The sequence below is a fragment of the Pyrus communis genome, chromosome 9, assembly GCF_041283825.1.
Source record: "Pyrus communis isolate YQ-2024b chromosome 9, ASM4128382v1, whole genome shotgun sequence".
In the NCBI taxonomy this organism is placed as follows: domain Eukaryota; kingdom Viridiplantae; phylum Streptophyta; class Magnoliopsida; order Rosales; family Rosaceae; genus Pyrus; species Pyrus communis.
In genome coordinates, this window is record NC_142573.1 from 14,670,852 (window position 1) to 14,688,845 (window position 17,994).

The 17,994-nt window shown below is 36.8% G+C and overlaps 1 protein-coding gene and 2 long non-coding RNA genes across 3 annotated transcripts; 1 reads left to right on the forward strand and 2 right to left on the reverse strand.

Annotated features, from left to right (window-relative positions):
* Positions 1–3,253: 3,253 nt before the first annotated feature.
* LOC137738869 (protein JINGUBANG-like) lies at positions 3,254–4,924 on the forward strand. Its single transcript, XM_068478341.2, has one exon. The coding sequence runs from the start codon at positions 3,425–3,427 to the stop codon at positions 4,805–4,807; it is 1,383 nt and encodes a 460-aa protein (XP_068334442.2). The 5' UTR covers positions 3,254–3,424; the 3' UTR covers positions 4,808–4,924.
* Positions 4,925–8,989: 4,065 nt separating this feature from the next.
* On the reverse strand, positions 8,990–9,592 carry LOC137716911 (uncharacterized). Its single transcript, XR_015966191.1, has 2 exons — positions 9,472–9,592; positions 8,990–9,293 (listed from the first exon to the last, which is right to left on the reverse strand). It is a non-coding gene; the product is annotated as an uncharacterized LOC137716911 (long non-coding RNA).
* Positions 9,593–9,757: 165 nt separating this feature from the next.
* LOC148694305 (uncharacterized) lies at positions 9,758–10,309 on the reverse strand. The gene is made up of 3 exons (XR_015966520.1): positions 10,239–10,309; positions 10,104–10,145; positions 9,758–9,794 (listed from the first exon to the last, which is right to left on the reverse strand). It is a non-coding gene; the product is annotated as an uncharacterized LOC148694305 (long non-coding RNA).
* Between the last annotated feature and the right edge of the window lie 7,685 nt (positions 10,310–17,994).

Here is a 17,994-nt window from a genome sequence, read left to right on the forward strand (position 1 = left end):
GACACCACGGTGGCAGACAAAACGTTTCGTAAAAGTCTCTCTCCTAAATAAGGCATGTATCCTAACAAAACGAGAATTTATATGTAAACAATGATGCCATTGGGGCATCATCCTAAGCTAATCATAAATTGTCATATTAGATGAAGCTTAAATGCATAAATTAAATAGGCTGGCCAACCAAAACTAAACAGTTCTATTAAAACTGAATGGCAGCCACCGTCCGTATGGGTTTGTGGCAGCATCCGCCACCCTTTGGTTTGTGAGGAAGAAAGCATTACGTAGCATTTTTTTCATTACTTTTGGGCATTCGTGGAAGCCGAAAGTAAGATTTATTGCTAGGGTCTCCGGATCCCTTTCCCCAAATCTACCAATCCGGGTCATTGAAATTTGATCAAACAGCTAAAAACAAGGGCTATTTTAAAAGTTATAATAACTTTAGTCGTTTGATTAAATTTCAAGGATCTGTTTTGATGAATTTGGTGGAAGGGATCTGGAGAATATCCCTTACCTTATTATTGGCCACATCCCTTGGTTAAAAAAAAAAAAGATTCACTTGTTCGAGTAATCCCACCTGAAACTCATTCTTTGTAAGAAAATGTGGTCTGTGATAAAATTTTGTGTTTTTTTTTTTTTTAGTAAATTACATAAAACTACCTTTACTATTGGGTCATTAACAGTTTCATACATTGTCTTTAAAAAGTTTCAATGTCATACCGTATCTTCGAATTTGTTGCAATGTCATACCTTCCGTCAGTTGTCTGTCAATTCATCTGTTAAATGTTGACGTGACACACTTTCTCTTAAAAAACTAATAACATATTATTAAAAACTAAAAAAAATCCTTTAATATTTAAAAAAAATTAAAATAATAATTAATTAAAGAAGTTATTTATAAATTAAAAAAAAAAACCCCAATTCGTCTTCCTCCCCCCCCCCTCCCCAACCACATGCAACCCAGAAAGAAAGAAGAAGAAGAAGAAACCATCTTCATCTTCCCCGACCCCCCAACCCCATGCAACCCAGAAAGAAAGAAGAAGAAAAAACCATCTTCATCTTCCCTGACCCCCATTTCCCTGCAACCCACCTCTTTCTTCCCTCTCCCGTCTTCCCTTTCCCTCCTCCTCCCCACCCACCCTTGCACCCAGCCTCCACACCCACCCTCTTCCCTCCTCTACACACCTCACTCCTTAAATCCACACCCATTCCCCCAATTTTCTCAGTGTTCAATTTCTCCACCCGCGGAATCGGCGAAAGACGGGATCTAGGTTGCAGGGAAAGGGGGATCGGGGAAGAAGAAGATGGTTTTTTTTTTTTTTTTTTTTTTTTTTTTTTTTTGGGTTATAGGTAGTGGGTGCGAGGGTGGGTGCGGAGGGGGAGGGAAGGGGAAGACAGGAGGAGGAAGAAAGGGGTGGGTTGCAGGGAAGAGGGGTCAGGGAAGATGAAAATGGGTTTTTTTTTTATTTATTTTTTTTATCCCTTCCTTCTTTCTTTTTGGGTTGCAAGGGGAAGACGAACTTGGGGGTTTTTTTTTTTTTTTTTTTTTTTTTTTTTTTTTTTTAAATTATAAATAACTTTTCTTTAATTAATTATTATTTTAATATTTAAAAAATATTAAATGATTTATTTTTTTGTTTTTAATAATATTTTATTAGTTTTTTAATAGAAAGTGTGCAACGTCAATATTTAATAGAGGAATTGACAAACAACTGATGGAAGGTATAACATTGCAACAAATTCGAAGATACGATATGACATTGAAACTTTTTAAAGACGAGGTACGAAACTGTTAATGACCCAATAATTGAGGTAGTTCTGTGTAATTTACCTTTTTTCTGGATTTAGGCAAGTTGGTTAGAATATTGTACTTCTTTTTACAATTTACACTCAAGTTCGAATCTCTCTTTATAGTTTAGATGGATTTAGAATAGAATATTGCTTGCATAAAAAACGAAATGATCTAGTAGTATTCTTATTCACTTCAAAGTGAGAGGCCTTATATTTGATTATGTGAATTTGAACTACATTATTGTTAGCTCATTATGAGGCTAAGTTACCTCCCTCCCCTTTAGTCTAAATAGTATTGTTTGTTAAAAAAAAGAAAAAATTTATGTTTGGCAGCTGTCATTTCCTCATATCATCAAGTAAGAGTTATTGTTGTAGCTAATAAAATGGGGAGGTAGGAAGAGGCTTTTATATTTAGTTGTTGTTGCTCCATCAAATTAGTGGGTCTATTTTATTTAGATCAATAATTCCGTTAGATGGACTTAAAAGGTCCATCATTAATTCATTTCCTACAGTCATTTCAGTTAAAAATTTGACTATCACAATCAGTAAAATTCCAGACAATAATTCCTAAGTCGTTACATACGATTAGATTGGCTAAACCACTTGTTTTAAGATATTTTGGAGGAAGAAATAAACAAATTTTGTCTAATTAAAAATAGAGGAGGATTAGTGATGAAAAATCTTTCACTTTATATCTTCGTTTCTTACTTTGAGATACGTTGAATCTTATGTTCTGAGGCCCAAATGAACCCAAATAGTACTTGAATCCAGCAAATGACATTGTGCGTGCGTACACATGACACCTGTAGTACAGTTCTCCTCTTCTAGATAGAACAACTATTCTCTATATAAGGAGAGATCGTCCCAATATTTATAAACGTATCCACGTGTTATCAAGACACCATTGATATTATCGATAAAATCCACAAAAAATTCTAATACATATATATATATATATATATATATATATATGTATGTATGTATGTATGTATGGAGAGGATTCGTAACACTATTTATAATACACAAGTTTTTATGGAGCCCATTCTTTAATGTATTTTAATGATTCGAACTGTTTATTTTTTAGAACATCCTTCATAGATAATTCTTACAAAAAATTAACAAATCCAAAACCATTAAAACATTTATTTGTATTAAAGAAAATGAACAAATACATTTATACAAAGAACCCTAAACCCTTAATCCAACAACCATATGGTTTTCAGATTTGGATAATTCTTGGTAGACATGATCTTTGAATGATGTTTTAAATGATTTTGAGTAATGTTTTAAAAGATAGATAATTCGGATCGTTGAAATACCTTACGGTGTAAGCACCATGAAAAATTGTGTAAAAAAGTGATGACCCGAATCTATCCCAATAGGTATATATACACCATATATATATATATATATATATATATAGATATATAGGCATATTCAATTCCTTGTATAAAATGGTCCCCTGTCCAATTTCTCCACAATTCAACGACCTCCCCAACTCCAAATCTGACATCGTAAGTTTAAGCACTTTTCTAACAAGCACCCTTTTAAAAACTTAGTTTTTCATACCATTTTTCTGCTGTCACGTACTTCATTGAAAATTTCTGACTCCGTCCTTGTTTGCTTGTTCAACTATGCCATGGAGTTTCATGGCGAAAGAAATCTATGGAGCTTCATGGACGAAGAGCGAAAGAGCATCAAGTTACCTCGGAGACTTTCTTTTGGTGATGGTGACCAGCAACTAAGTTCATCAGAACCCGAAAACATTCGTTCGGCTTCTGCAGCAAGACCGGACATAGCTGCGTCCGAACCAACAATACCTCCGAGGCCTATGAGCCCTGGGACACCGTGGACACTCTCCCCGGTGCGCACCTCTCCCTCCCAATCCCTTCTTTACCACTGCATTGCCTCCCTTCACCGCCATGAAGGCAACATTTTCTCGATCACATTGTCAAGAGATTTTATATTCACGAGCTCGGAGAGTAGCCGGATTCATGTTTGGAAGCAACCAGATTGCACTGAAATCGGTTGCATAAAGGCTACTTCAGGTCAAATTCGAGCTATCTTGGCCTCCGGGAAAATCTTATTCACCGCACACGGCGACTGCAAAATTCGCATATGGAATGCGTCGAATGCAGAGAATTTTCGACCGAAGAAGATCACAACGCTTCCTCAAAGAGGCCGGTTTTCGCTGTTTTCAAAAAGGAGCAGCCAGCAGCACAACGATCGCATCTCTTGCCTAGCTTACAACAAGGAAGACAAGCTCTTGTACACAGGCTCATGGGACAAAACAGTCAAGGCATGGAAGATCAACGAAAGGCGCTGCGTGGATTCGTTTGTAGCTCACGAAGGCCACGTAAATGGAATCGCGATCAACCAAGAAGACGGCTGCGTGTTCACTTGCTCCTCGGACGGCTCAGTCAAGATTTGGAGAAGGGTGTTCGGTGAAAGTTCTCACATCCTAACCATGACTCTCAAGTTCCAACTTTCGCCGGTGAACGCCTTGGCGTTGAGCTTGTCATCCACGACCACCCTCCTCTACTCCGGCTCGTCAGACGGGCTAATAAACTTTTGGGAAAAGGAGAAGATGTCCGGGAGGTACAACCACGGAGGGTTTCTGCAAGGTCATCATTTTGCCGTCCTTTGCTTGGTAGCGTTAGGAGACCTAGTTTTCAGTGGCTCCGAGGACTCAACGATTAGGGTTTGGAGAAGAGAGGAAGGGAACTGCTTCCACTCATGTCTCTCCGTGATAGAAGGGCATCACGGACCGGTGAGATGCTTGGCAGTGGCTTTGGAGACGGAGAATTTGGTAAGGGTGAAAGGTTTGTTGGTTTACAGTGCAAGTTTGGATCAAACTTTTAAGGTTTGGAGGGTTAAAGTTTTTCCTGCTGAGAAGGTAAACTTGGTGGATGAAACTGCTGCTGCCAAAGACCCACAGAGAGAGATTGTGGAGTGTGAGACAAGCCCTGTGTTGTCACCTTCATGGGTGGAGAAAAAGCTTCAAGGCAACTATTTTCAGTAGGAGCAAATAAGCTAGGACAAGTAAGCTTTGATCTTGCTTAAGTAGCAACCTCCATTTTTTCCCAAAAATTTAGAAAACTGTCTTTTGAATGATTTGGAACGGGAAATGATTTTTGCACTCTGTTTATCTTTGTCATTTAATTATCTTTTAATTTAGGGATGCGATATCCACACACCCTATTTTACTTCTCACACACCTTTTTAATTTTCGGCCATCGGATCGGATAAATTGAAGAAGATCAACGGACAAAAATTATCAAGGGGTCTGTGAGAAGTAAAATAGGATGTGTGAATAGCACATCCCTTAATTTATTCAATTTAAAGGCCAAAAATAAACAATGGTGTGCAAATTACAACCTATTTCGAAGTAAAGCCTAGTGAGATTGAGATAAGAAGCAGGATCTAGTTTCGACGAGGATACAAGATTTCAACTCACATTTCGACCTCTTTTTGGTGCTATCAAGTCCAAAACTAGTTGTTCAAATTGTTAGAAAACAAAATTGGGGAGTTGAAGTTCTTTTTCTTCTAAAGAAACCACATTTTTGTGACAAATGCGGCCAAGTTTAGATACATAATCATTAAATTATAGCTACCAGCTCAGAATTAGGTTTACCAAAACCAAACCAGTAGCAATGGTTCCAGATTTGTTTTTGTTTGGGGTGTCAATGAGTTTATTGTCAACCCATCTACCCCATTTAATGACTTGCGGTATAAGTTGTAGAGGCTTATTTTACTTTTCACACATCTTATTAATTTATGTTTTTGATCTTCTTCAATTCATCGATCCGATGATCGAAAATTAATAAGGTACATTAATATTGCAATATTTAAACCATTTTCTTTCAGAAATTCAATGGCCATGTTTCATTTTCCTTTAATTGGCATCAACGGCGGTTTGGTATTCCGGAGAACAATCAGATGGGGCTGCAGGTCTGCTGTCTCCTAACTTCGAGTCTCTTATGTGTCTCATTTTTAATTGCTTGACACGTGTTCTTTAATTTAACGTAGAATTAACACGGTTAACTTTTACTATTTTGTATTATTAAAATAGAGTTCCAAAAATCCTTTGGGCACACCCATATCAACCCAGATCAACACGGCAGACAAGACCCCATCTGGTAGTCGCCGGAAAAAGAAAAAAAAAAAAAAAAAAACCTCTTCTTTCTCTCCATTTTTCTCTGCTTTCCTCCTTCTTATCTCCCATTAATATTATAATCCAATCTTCCAGCCAATGCAATAAACACAACCTCAATTCACAAAATTATGTGCACGCCTGTACCTGGACAAAATCAAGATGAGAAAAATCGAGAGCTGCGATGCAGAATTCAAACGTTTTAGAAATGAAATTGAGACGGAGTCGATAATCGAAATCTAATTAATTCGCAGCCTGCAATCGTACTGGGTTGGTCGTGGGTGATGACGATTCGGTGGCTACCGGGCTGTTAGGTGGGGATTGATGGCGATTCGGTGAGGTAGGTTGGTCGTGGGTGATGACGATATGGTGGCGGTAGATCTTTTCCTGTGCCTTGCATTCATCACGGTTGCATGCAACTGCAATCACAAAAACAAGAATCCCTAATTGACTCTTACGGTGAGATATAAGTAAAACATCAAAAGTAAAAGAGTGCAAATCAATCACAGCAGAAAGTTAAAGATGGCAATCAATACCTTTAAATTCTGAGTAGCATCTTTCTCTAGAACAAGCCCAGCTTCAGTGTACGCATCGATGATGACTTTGTTAGAATATGATCATGATCATAAGTCCTAAAGCCTGCTATTTGTGAAGGATTGAATGAAAGTATGAAAACTGGTTTTAACACTTCGTATGCACTAAGGTAACTTTTTCAATATTGAATAAGGATTCTAAGAGGAGAATTACGTGGATTGATTGCGTATAAATAGTAGTTTCTGCTCTCACAAAACACGCTCAATATTCAACTAAGACCTATTGTTACTTTGAGTATTATTGGTTTTGATAGAGAGGAGAAGGCCTGCTAATTGTTTGATTATGGCTTCATCTTCTACCACTGCTGCTGGTTAGTTTATATTTCATACTTGCAGTATATTTATCGATTTGGTTATTCATGACTTATTTAACTTGACTAAGATCTCTAGGAAACTTTAATTATTCTTATACGTGGCATCAAAGCCTAAGTTTTAGTTAAAAAAAACTCGAATAAAAAAAATAATTAAAAATGCATACATGTTAATTATGATTCTTTATTTTTATAAGATCTTGCTAAAAGTTGAAATCTTAATTATCTAGTTTTAATTAACATGACTTAAATTATTGTATCTAGACATCTCCAATAATTGATTGGTTTTGCTTGATGGGTCAAAAACTCTACAGTTCAATATCAAAAATGTATGCATGTTATATACTGCAGTTTTGGTTTTTGTTTATTGAAGATTATGTGTGATGAGTATTGAACTATCTATTGATACATATTCCGAAAAGTGGACAGTTTTTGAATTGTTTGATCTATGTGTATCCTTTATCATTGGGACTACATATATGGTCAAATTGGTTCAAATTTTGTTCTGTAAAGTTTAACTAATAGTAGAGAAATCAGGAACCAATTGGTTCACGTTTACTGATTTCCTTATGATCTACTACAGTTTCACTAAAAACCTTGAATTTGGCAAGCGCTCCGATTCTCACCGGTGGAAGTAATTTCAAGAATTGGAGATGCAAGATCAAGTTCCTACTGATACTCAATAAATTTGACATTGCAATTGACAATCCACAACCCTCATCATTGACTGACAAGAGTTCCAAGGCTGAGAAAGCAGAGCATGAGAGGTTGTGGAGATCAAATAAATTGACATTGTCAATTTTTGGAGGCTGCCATGACTAATCATTTTAGAGGAGATATCAAACAACATGACCTTATTGTTGATTACTTCAAGGCTATTGAGGAAAAGTTCCAGGTACCACAGAAGGTTGAAATTGGGCATTACATGCCACTCTTGACAACATACAAGTGTGGGAGTAATGGCTCAATTAGGGATCACATTTTAAAACACTCAGATGCTACCGAGAAACTCAACTCAATGGATGTACATATTTCAAAGACACAATTGGTCTTTATGGTGCTTCAAGCACTCCATGTTAAGTATTGTCAACTGAAAGTCTCATACAACACTCAAGGGAATCTCTGGACACTTGATGAGCTCATTGTTCAATGCGTTCAAGAAGAGAAAAGACTGAAGCAAGACAAGGGCAAGGAAATTGAAGCAGTGAACCTTGTACATGAATCCAAAGGAAATAGCAAGAAGGGTGGCGGATTTAAACAGGTAAGAACTCTTAGGGCTGGTTTGGTATTGCTGTGCTTTGAAAAAAAGCTGCTTCTGTTGTGCTGTGAAAAAAAGCGGCTGTGAAAAAAAGCCAGCTGAGTGTTTGGTAAACTTTTTTGTGAAAGTGCTTTTGGAAAAAAAAGCAGTATGATAGTGTTTGGTAAACTTTTATGTAAAACAGCTGTGACTGTGTAAAATGACCAAAAAGGGTATAATACTAGATGTGTCATTAATTTAATTTTCTTAACCAATAAAGGTGAATTACTAAATATACTTTATTTGTAAAACAAACATATTTATAAACTTTATCTTAAATATTAATTAGTATGACAAACTACTTCAATTGAAATATTTTAGACTGAATAGTTAGAATTCATTAGTACAATATTGTTAATGTACTTAATTGGACATGAAGACATAGAACCATGCTCTGTAATTTGCTAATTGTATTTGTATGTATCCCTAAATGTAAATATATAAATCAGAATTGGAACCGTTATGATTCTCGACTTCTCTGCGATTTACTAAAACATGGGTATTAAAATGATTCCAATACTTAAATTTTTGTGTGTTTAGTAATACAAACGAAGTTTAAAACGGGCTAAAAATCAAGAATCATATCAACTAACGGGGCCAGTTGAAAACTTCAACACGAACCAATCAGAGATAATAATGTTTTTTAATTTCTTATATGATAATGCGTGATTAGCTTAGAATACTATCAGCACGGAATCCCTGTTACATTAGACAGGCTGGTCTTCGCTTATTGCTTGTCATTTATGGAGAACGGTCCAAACTTCCTATCAGGGTCTCACATCGACTCTTAAAACCTACGCGCATGAGTTTGATTCTTCCTTGGGGAGCCTATCAACGAGTGTGACTAATATTTGCATGAAATGCACCATAAATTTATCACCATCAGTCGTTACAAAGCACATAAATGACGTGCAATCGACCCTAGCCTATGGAGCTTTTTGAAACTTATTGCAAATTGAGTACAAGTTGCAACAAATTTAACTTAAATCCGATGTTTATATGCTTACAATCGAAGCATTCGTTGTGTCAGGATTACCGTAGTACTCAAGCTCGACGAAAGTACCTCCTCCTTCTCCCTTGGCAAGTCTTCCCGGATTGACACAAATGCATTTAACCTGATCTTTCTCTTCACCTCTTTCGCCTAGGTTCAGTACCTATACTCAAAAAAGTAAAATCCCCGTTAGCTTCTGTAGGTAAACATTTCAACATCTTGGTTACATATCTCTCGGTCGCAAAATTTAAAACCCAATCTCTATCGGCGCGAGGTGAGGTGCACCTTTCTGTACGACTTATTGGAATTGCTTTGACATTGAAATTGGAATAACCATTTACCTTCACAAAATACTTCATGTCAGAGGGTAAGATGAGAATATCTGGGATCAATGAAATGTTTAGAGCTTCGGGAGCAAGCGAAAAATCCAATGGAGTGTCTTCTGCTGGTGGATACAGAGGATAAAAGTTGTCCCAAAAAAATTGCAAAATAAGTTTAGAATATTAGATAGTAGAGCCCCTCAAACCATATAGACCTACTACCATCATGCGCTAGAACTTCTAAGAGATTAGGACTTGCCTGCGTTGGCTAATTATATGGTTTGCAAGTCTACTCATGCAGTCACTGGTTTGAGAACATCCAGAGAGCAGCAACCTATCTTGACCTGAAACCAGAATGTGGATGAAAACTTTATCCATATCATATCATACTTTGGCTTATCAATGCAACTAAAGCAGGGATCGAAAGATTTGTAACGCCGATAGATAATATAAAATGGTCATGGATAGAGCTCAATCAAGTTACAGTTCATTTGTTTGCCAATCCATCTCTGTTGGCCAACCTTGTCTGCTAAATTAGAATCCAAGCCCTTCAGATAATAAAATTTTGGACTACCAAACTGATAATTCTAGCATCAACACTCACTTTAGCAAATTTACAGAGGCGGTCATTTTAAAGGTAAGTGCTTTGTTACCTGATCTGCCTCGAAAATCCCTGGATTTGTGAGACTGGTTATCTGAGTACGAATGGTAATATCACTTTAGTAAGCATAACTGCAGAAAATTAATGTGTTCTGAATGATGAAAGCTCGAAATCTACAAACATGTACCTGATGCTTAAGATCAGGTGGATGAATATCAAAGGCAGGCTGCACAACCAAGATATTACATTCTATTATCATCTCAATGAATTGTTAACAAATTATTTACCTAAAAAAAAGGTAAGCAAATTAAACAGATATATACTACCATGAGGTCAATACATATTTGTACATCTCAGTAACAAAGCTATCTCAAATTTCTATCTTAATTTCCTTCTTTAGCTCATTGATCATAAATACAACGACTTAACAAATCCAAATTCTTTCAAACTTTCATCTTTTCTTTCATCACTCTAATGCACATCACAGCAACTATCCTTTTGCATTTAAAACCTTGAAAACCGAAATACCCAGCATTCTAAATCACCAAATTTGACTAAAAATTGAAACAATATCCTAAAAGAAATTGAATCCAGACATCACCAACCCATAAAAGTAAGAGATTTTCAATAATCAACAGAGTCAACAACAAAAGAAACATTAAATTAACAAATAAATGAATAATTAATCAGTTATGTAAGAAATCGGAAGTGTAAAACACACCTTGAGGGGTGGGTGGGGGGAGATCGAGATGGGGCATTGAGATTGAAGGCTGTAACGGAAGAAATCGGACTCGTGAGGGCAGAGAGCAGAAGAAGAAACTAATCGAAACGAAGCTGCCAAGGCAGCGATATACAACAATATTACAGATTTATCCATAGACGGTGAACAACGATAACTAGTCGAATCGACGAATGGGAGGAGAAGAAGAAGGAAGAGGAGAACCGGGAAACGAAGAGGAGAACACAGGCGAGAAAAGGGCAAAATCGAAAAAATGGAAAAACCAAAATAAGGGTATGAAATTTTACGAGAAACAAAATCTGGGATAAGAAGAATTGCAACGCAGCAAAAGAAAATAGCAGCCAAACCCTAACCTAAAAATTTAATTAATTAATTATAGCAAAAATTGAAAGCAAGTCGAGTAGTTGGTACCTGGAAGGCGACGACGGTGTGGCGTTGAGAGTGACGGAGAGAAACGAAAAAGAGGAGGAGGAAGAGGTGCAGCGGCGGGAGTTTTTTGCAACAGAGAAGGAGAGAATGCAGACTGTAGGATCGGGAGAAGGAGAAAGGAGAAAGGAGGGGGCAGTTTTGGTAAATTGAAAAAATTCATTAATTGGGTACTGTAGCTCCGCGTTTTGGAAAAATAAGCGGCTTCTGGAAGCTGCAAAATGCAGCTTCCACTTTTTGGCTTTTTTTCATGTGAAACTTTGAAATAAAGCTGTTTTGGGATGTTTACCAAACACCAAAATCCTTATCAGCTTTTTTTCATGGCAGCTTTTTAAAAAATCACCTCAACCCCAAACTGGGCTAAGTCTTATGATAATGTCTCTAAATCTGGTATGCCTGCTAAAAATACTGAATCCTCTAAGAAATCTGTCATTCTTAAAGTTAAAATTAAAGATATAACCAAGTTTAAATGTTTCTTTTGCAAAACCAAAGGTCATTATAGGAAAGATTGTGAAGCTTTTAAGCATTGGCTGAGGAGTAAGGGTAATACTAATGTCTATGTCTATGAGAGTCTAATTTGGTTGAAATTCCAGCTAATTCTTGGTGGTTTGATACTAATGCATAAGTTTATGTAACAAATTCACTACATGGTTTTGAAAAACAAAAACAAACAAATAAAATGAATTATAGTGTTTTTGCTGGGGAAGGGACTAAGGTTGCTGTAGAAGCTACAGGGAAAGTGAAACTGAAATTATCTTCATATTTTATTTTTGTGCCTACAATGAGAAGGAACTTGGTTTGTTCATCAAAACTAACTAAGAAGGAACCTGGTTTGTTCATCAAAACTAACTAAACAGAAATTGGTTTTTCTTGGGGGATAATGAGGGTATAAAGTTTTTTCAAAAGAATAATTTAGATTCAATTTTGGGAAAAGCTTATTTACATGAAAAGCTTTGGCAATTGGATTGTTCTCTTGAAAATGAATATGTGCATGTTTTAAATGTAAACACCAAAAGGATGCATGATTTTGAAAATTCTTGCATTTTGTAGCATAAAAGGTTGGGACATATTTCGAAAGAGAGAATTTTACAATTATCTAAATAGAATATGATTCCCTCATTTGATTTTCAAACTAAAAGTGAATGTGTTGATTGTTGAAAAGGGAAATTGACTAATACTAGAAAACTAGAAGCTAGGAGGAGTCAAAATCTACTAGAAGTCATACACACTGATGTACGTGGTCCTTTTCTAGTTGAAACTATATGTGGGAACAACTATTTTGTGAATTTTATTGTTGACTTCTCTAGATTTAGTTTTACTTATCTCATTTGTGAAAAATCAATCGTCCTTAGTTGCTTCATAATTTTCAAAACTGAGGTTGAGAAACAATTAAATATAACTATTAAGATCGTTAGATCGGATAGGGGATGAGAGTATTTTGGCAAGTATACCGAGGCAAGTCAAAAGAAGAGACATTTTGCTCTCCACCCGGAGAAACATGGTATCGTGGCACAATATACGACACCTGGAACACCACAGCATAATGGAGTCTCAGAAAGAAGGAACAGAACCTTGATTGGGATGGTGAAGAGCATGGTGTCAAGAGCTAAACTTCCAAAATTCTCGTGGGGAGAAACACTCAAAATAGCAACTTATATACTTAAAAAGGTGCCAACCAAAGTCGTTTCACAAATCCTTTTTGAAATTTGGACTAGAGGAAAACCAAATTTTGATTATTTTCATGTTTAGGTTTGTAAGGCTGAAGCAAGGTTCTATAATCCACATGATAAGAAATTAGATGCAAGAACTCAATCTTGCTATTTTGTTGGCTACTACGAAAGGTCCCAAGGGTTCAAGTTTTACGATCCACAAGCTCATTCAAGAATTCAAGAGTCGCACAATGCTATTTTTCTCGAAAACCAAGATGTGGCATATTTGAATCAAGATGAATTTAATTTTGAGATGAATATGTCTTTCCTGCAGAAAATCACAAGATTCTTCCTATATTCCCTCAAAAGACTAGTCCAAATAAGAAGAAGATCATCAAATGGCAGATTGTGGACTTGAGACAGAAACTGCATCTAATCAGACTCGGTTGGAAGATCATGTTGTGCAAATACAACAGCAAATTGAAAGTTCAGAAGCACCTCGAGCTAAACCTGAATTAAGAAAAACGACAATTGAGTATGACATAGGTGATATTGATGATCCCATCACCTACAATCAAGCTCTAGAGAGCCCACAATCAACCTTATAAGTCAATGCAATGAATGAGGAATTAGAATCGATGAACAAAAACAAAGTCTAGACCTTGGTCGAATATAATTTCAAAATCAAACCTATAAGTCGTAAGTGGGTTTATAAAATCAAACGAGACTCCCAAGGCAAAATTGAAGATACAAAGCTCGATTAGTTGCAAAAAGGTTCACTCGGAGAGAAGGTATTAACTACAATGATACTTTTTCACATGTTTCATCCAAGGATTCCATGAGGGTCATAATGGCTTTGACTGAACATTTCAATTTGGAGCTGCATCAGATAGAAGTCAAGACGACTTTCCTTAATGTAGAGTTACGAGATATGGTTTGCAAATTAAATAAGTCAATTTCTCGTCTCAAACAAGTTTCAAGGCAGTGGTATCTCAAATTTGATCAAGTGGTTACAACTCATGGTTTCATTGAAAATAAGTTGGACGACTGCATCTATCTCAAGTTCAAAGGATCAAACTTCATTACTTTGGAGTAACCGAGGTATTCCTAAACCCACTTACGAGGCATACCCTAAGTATAAAACTAAATATTCAGGGAGTGAATCAACCCAGAATCTGAGAGTGAGGTACCCACTAAACAACTATGTGTCTACCTGTTACCTGTTTGAATCAAATAAGTCATTTGTGAATCAATTGTCTACTGTATATATTCCTAACAAGGTGTAGGATGCCCTAGCAGATCCTAGATGGAAAGAAGTAATGAATGAGGAACTAATGTCGCTGAAGAAGAATGCTACCTGGGAACTATCGGACTTGCCAAAAGGCAAGAAACTTGTGGGATGTAAATGGGTATATACAGTGAAGTACAAAGCAGATGGAACGGTTGTTCGGTTTAAAGCAAGATTAGTGGAAAAGGGATACACTTAGAAATATGGCATAGACTGCACAAACACCTTTGCGCTAGTAGCTAAGATCAATATCGTTCGAGTTTTATTATCTATGGCAGCAAACCTAGATTGGCTGTTGCAACAGTTTGACGTAAAAAATGCGTTCTTACACTGAGACCTAACTGAAGAAATCTATATGAACCTTCCACCAGGATGTACCGGAACATACATGCGAAAGGGAAAGGTACATAGCTGAAAAAGTCATTATATGGGTTGAAGCAGTTAGCAAGGGCATAGTTCGGTAGGTTCACTAAATCAATGAAGGCGTTTGGGTATAGACAAAGCAATTGGGATCATACTTTGTTCTTAAAGTGCAAGAATGAAAAGATTACGGCACTTATTGTATATGCGGACGACATGGTGGTTACTAGAAATGATCCGGTTGAGCAATCAGAACTGAAGAAGTATTTGTCCACAAAGTTCGAAATGAAGGACCTTGGGTCTCTGAAATATCTCATCGGGATTGAAGTATCGAGAAGCAAGTCCAGGATATTTTTGTCCCAAAGAAAACATATTATTGATTTTTTGAAAGAGACCGGGATGTCAGCATGCAAGCCGGTCACTACTTTGTTAGTCGAAAGGATAAAGTTGAATTTAGATCCGAATCAAGTACCAGTAAACAAAGGAAGGTATCAGAGGTTGGTGGGAAGATTAATGTACTTGGCCCATACAAGACCGGATCTTGCCCATGCTTTGAGCGTGGTCAGTCAGTATATGCACAATCCTGGGGAACAACATATGCAAGCGGTTATGAGGATATTGTGCTAATTGAAAGGAAGTCCAGGAAAGGGACTTTTGTTTAGAAAGAACGTGCATTTCAAAATTGAAGGATATACTAATGTTGATTGGGCAGGTTCGATAGATGACCAATGTTCAACATCTGGATATTTTACCTTTTGTGGGCGATCACCCCCAATTCACCCTTCTTCGTCAAGTCCCAGCAACAACACCAGCCGTTCTCTTCTCCGGCAAGCCCCCAAATACACCCTCCTTCAACTTATGTCCTTTGTTGACACTACCTTAATCTTTTCTCAACTATCGACTCCACCCTCTTAATGAGATTGAAAGGATGAAATCTTCTCTACCGACTCGACTCTATCTGCCCAAGTGTTTTCTTCTTATTCAACTTGACTCTCATCCCTTTCTTCTTCAGTGAATCCACCTCTCTTCTCCTCTCCGATGTCCCCCATTACAACCCCTAGATGTCTATCATGTGTTATTCTCTAGTTGTTGTCGCTGCAACCCCATCCAAATATAATTTGAGTTTCTACAACAAGATAAAAGATTTTTATTTATTATTTTTTTTTTTTAAGTAAACTTGATATAAGTTCAATTTTGTGAGTCATTATTATTTTTTTCTTAAAAAAGGGGACAACTAGGAGCAAGCCACTGTTATCCACCCCTTTTGGGGGCCAGGAAGACTCGCAGAAGCATTTTAGTCTCTCCCTAGCCATATGGCTGGCTTCCACACCAGCAACAGGTTTCAAAACCAAGACCTCCAGTTTTTAATTTGAAGGGAGTCTCGCAAATCCACAATACCACTGAGCCACCAGCTTGTGGTTGTGAGTCATTATTGGGTTTAGTCCATTTTGCTAAGTTAGGTCTATTCACTGATTATTCACATCAATTTTTTTATTTTTTATTATCCTTTAATAAAGTGCGATGCCATTTAGTACTACGGTCTAGTGGTATTCCTCTTCACTTGTAAGTTTGATTCTTGTCAAAGGTGAATTTGAACCACATTATTGCTAGTCCATTATGAGGCTAAGTCCACCCCTTCCCCTTAGCATGCGTTTGTTGCACCGGACTGTCTCGAACTAGACTAGCTTCAGGAACTAAACTGGACTGGCCTAGACTAGACTAAGCTGGACTAGCTTAGTGAAGCATTTAGTGCAGTGTCGGACTAAGAAACAGGATAATAACAAAATTTTATACAAATACAAAAAAATGGAACCCCAACGTCAACATTTTCTACAAAATCCAAATCCTAACGTCCAAATTCTAGAAAAATCATAACTAGATGATCACCACTCTGGAAAAATCAAATCTTTCACTTGTATGTGCATGACCAAAAAATCAATTTGAAAACCTCAAATTACATTTTACAACCCAGAATTGAACCTTTCCAATGAATCAAGAGAACCGAAATACCCCACATAATAGAAAATTCAATCAAGTAGAAATAAAATGTAGTCAACAACAATCAAACCTCAAATTTGCATGTTTGAATTGAATTTGGGAATTTGAGTACTGGGTAAATTTGAATATGTCAAGCTCTCTTTGTTTGTCTAACGGCGAGGGCCTAGGCGAGCTCAGAGGAATCGGACGACGGCAAGAGCAGGACCTTCCTCGGAGGTTTGCAGCACAGAAGTCATTGTTGGAGCTCTATTCAGTTGCAATTTGGTCGGGTCGCCGAGAATATCGTCGTAGTTCTCTCAGATTTGAAATGAGGGAATGGTCTTGGTGTGGTGTTATGATCTCATTGGAGAGAGGACGCAACGCAGACGAAGCAAGGTCTTCGCAGAGAAAGGACGCCAAGCGGCGTAAAAGATGCGAAACAGGTCATAGCTGTCTCATGGTTTTCGAGGGGCTTCGCTAAGAAGACCTAGCAAGGGAGATAGTCCACATGAGTCCGGGCTAGTCTCACTTAAGTTAGTCCCCAAGCATACCAAACATGGGACAATAATCCTAGCTAGTCCAGTCACACTTAGTGTGGATAATATCACTTGTTCAAAAGAAAAAAGTTCAATAAATATCATCCTTTATTTATAGGTTTTTCTTTTAATCAATTTTAGGATTAAATATAACAATTAAATATTGTTTCTCCTTTTTCCTGCCCTAGTTCGTATCTCAGTTTTTTCGTCTACCTTTATAAGTTAACTGTGTTAACTAATCTATTTGGCTGGTACTATATATATATATATATATATATATATATATATATATATATATATTCACTCTCAAACCAAACAGTAAGGCGTGGTCCAAACAATAAGTCCATAGGATTGGCATGAGCGGAGAGAGAGTTTAGCAAATACTCGAGGAAGGTAAGTCAATAGGATTTATGTTCGGTAAGTTTGTGTTTTGAATAATATGAGTAGATTATTTAGATCCAATTCAATGGCCAGCACTAGCTCTAGAACCAATCTAGGAACAATTCTAGATGTAGTAAATGAAGAACAAAAGTTAGAATTTCAAACAGATGACAGTGTCGACTTTGGAGACTGGAATATCCCTAAAGTTTCATCAAAAAATATTTACAAAAAGAAATGGTCAGTAGTCTCTTTTAGAAGTGAACATCATGTCAAAACAGTTGAAAAAGCCTACGCTCTTAGTAAAGAACATGAAACTTGCCAATTGTTTACACCAGATCAAATAAAAACTCATCACAAAGACTATTATAATTACATTCACATCGGTTTAATCCAAATAACAGTCAAGCCTTTAACAAGAAGAGACCTCAATACCTCTATTTTGTTATGTCTAAGAGATGCAAGATTCACTGATTTTAGTGATAATATTCTTGGAATGATCGAGTCAAGTCTTTACAACGGACCAATACATTTTGATTGTTTCCCAAATCTCACAATAAGTCTTTTAGATCCTCACATGCTGAAGGCAC

Excerpts from the sequence above, each read along its gene's own strand:
- LOC137738869 (XM_068478341.2), top strand. The coding sequence starts at position 3,425 with ATGGAGTTTCATGGCGAAAGAAATCTATGGAGCTTCATGGACGAAGAG.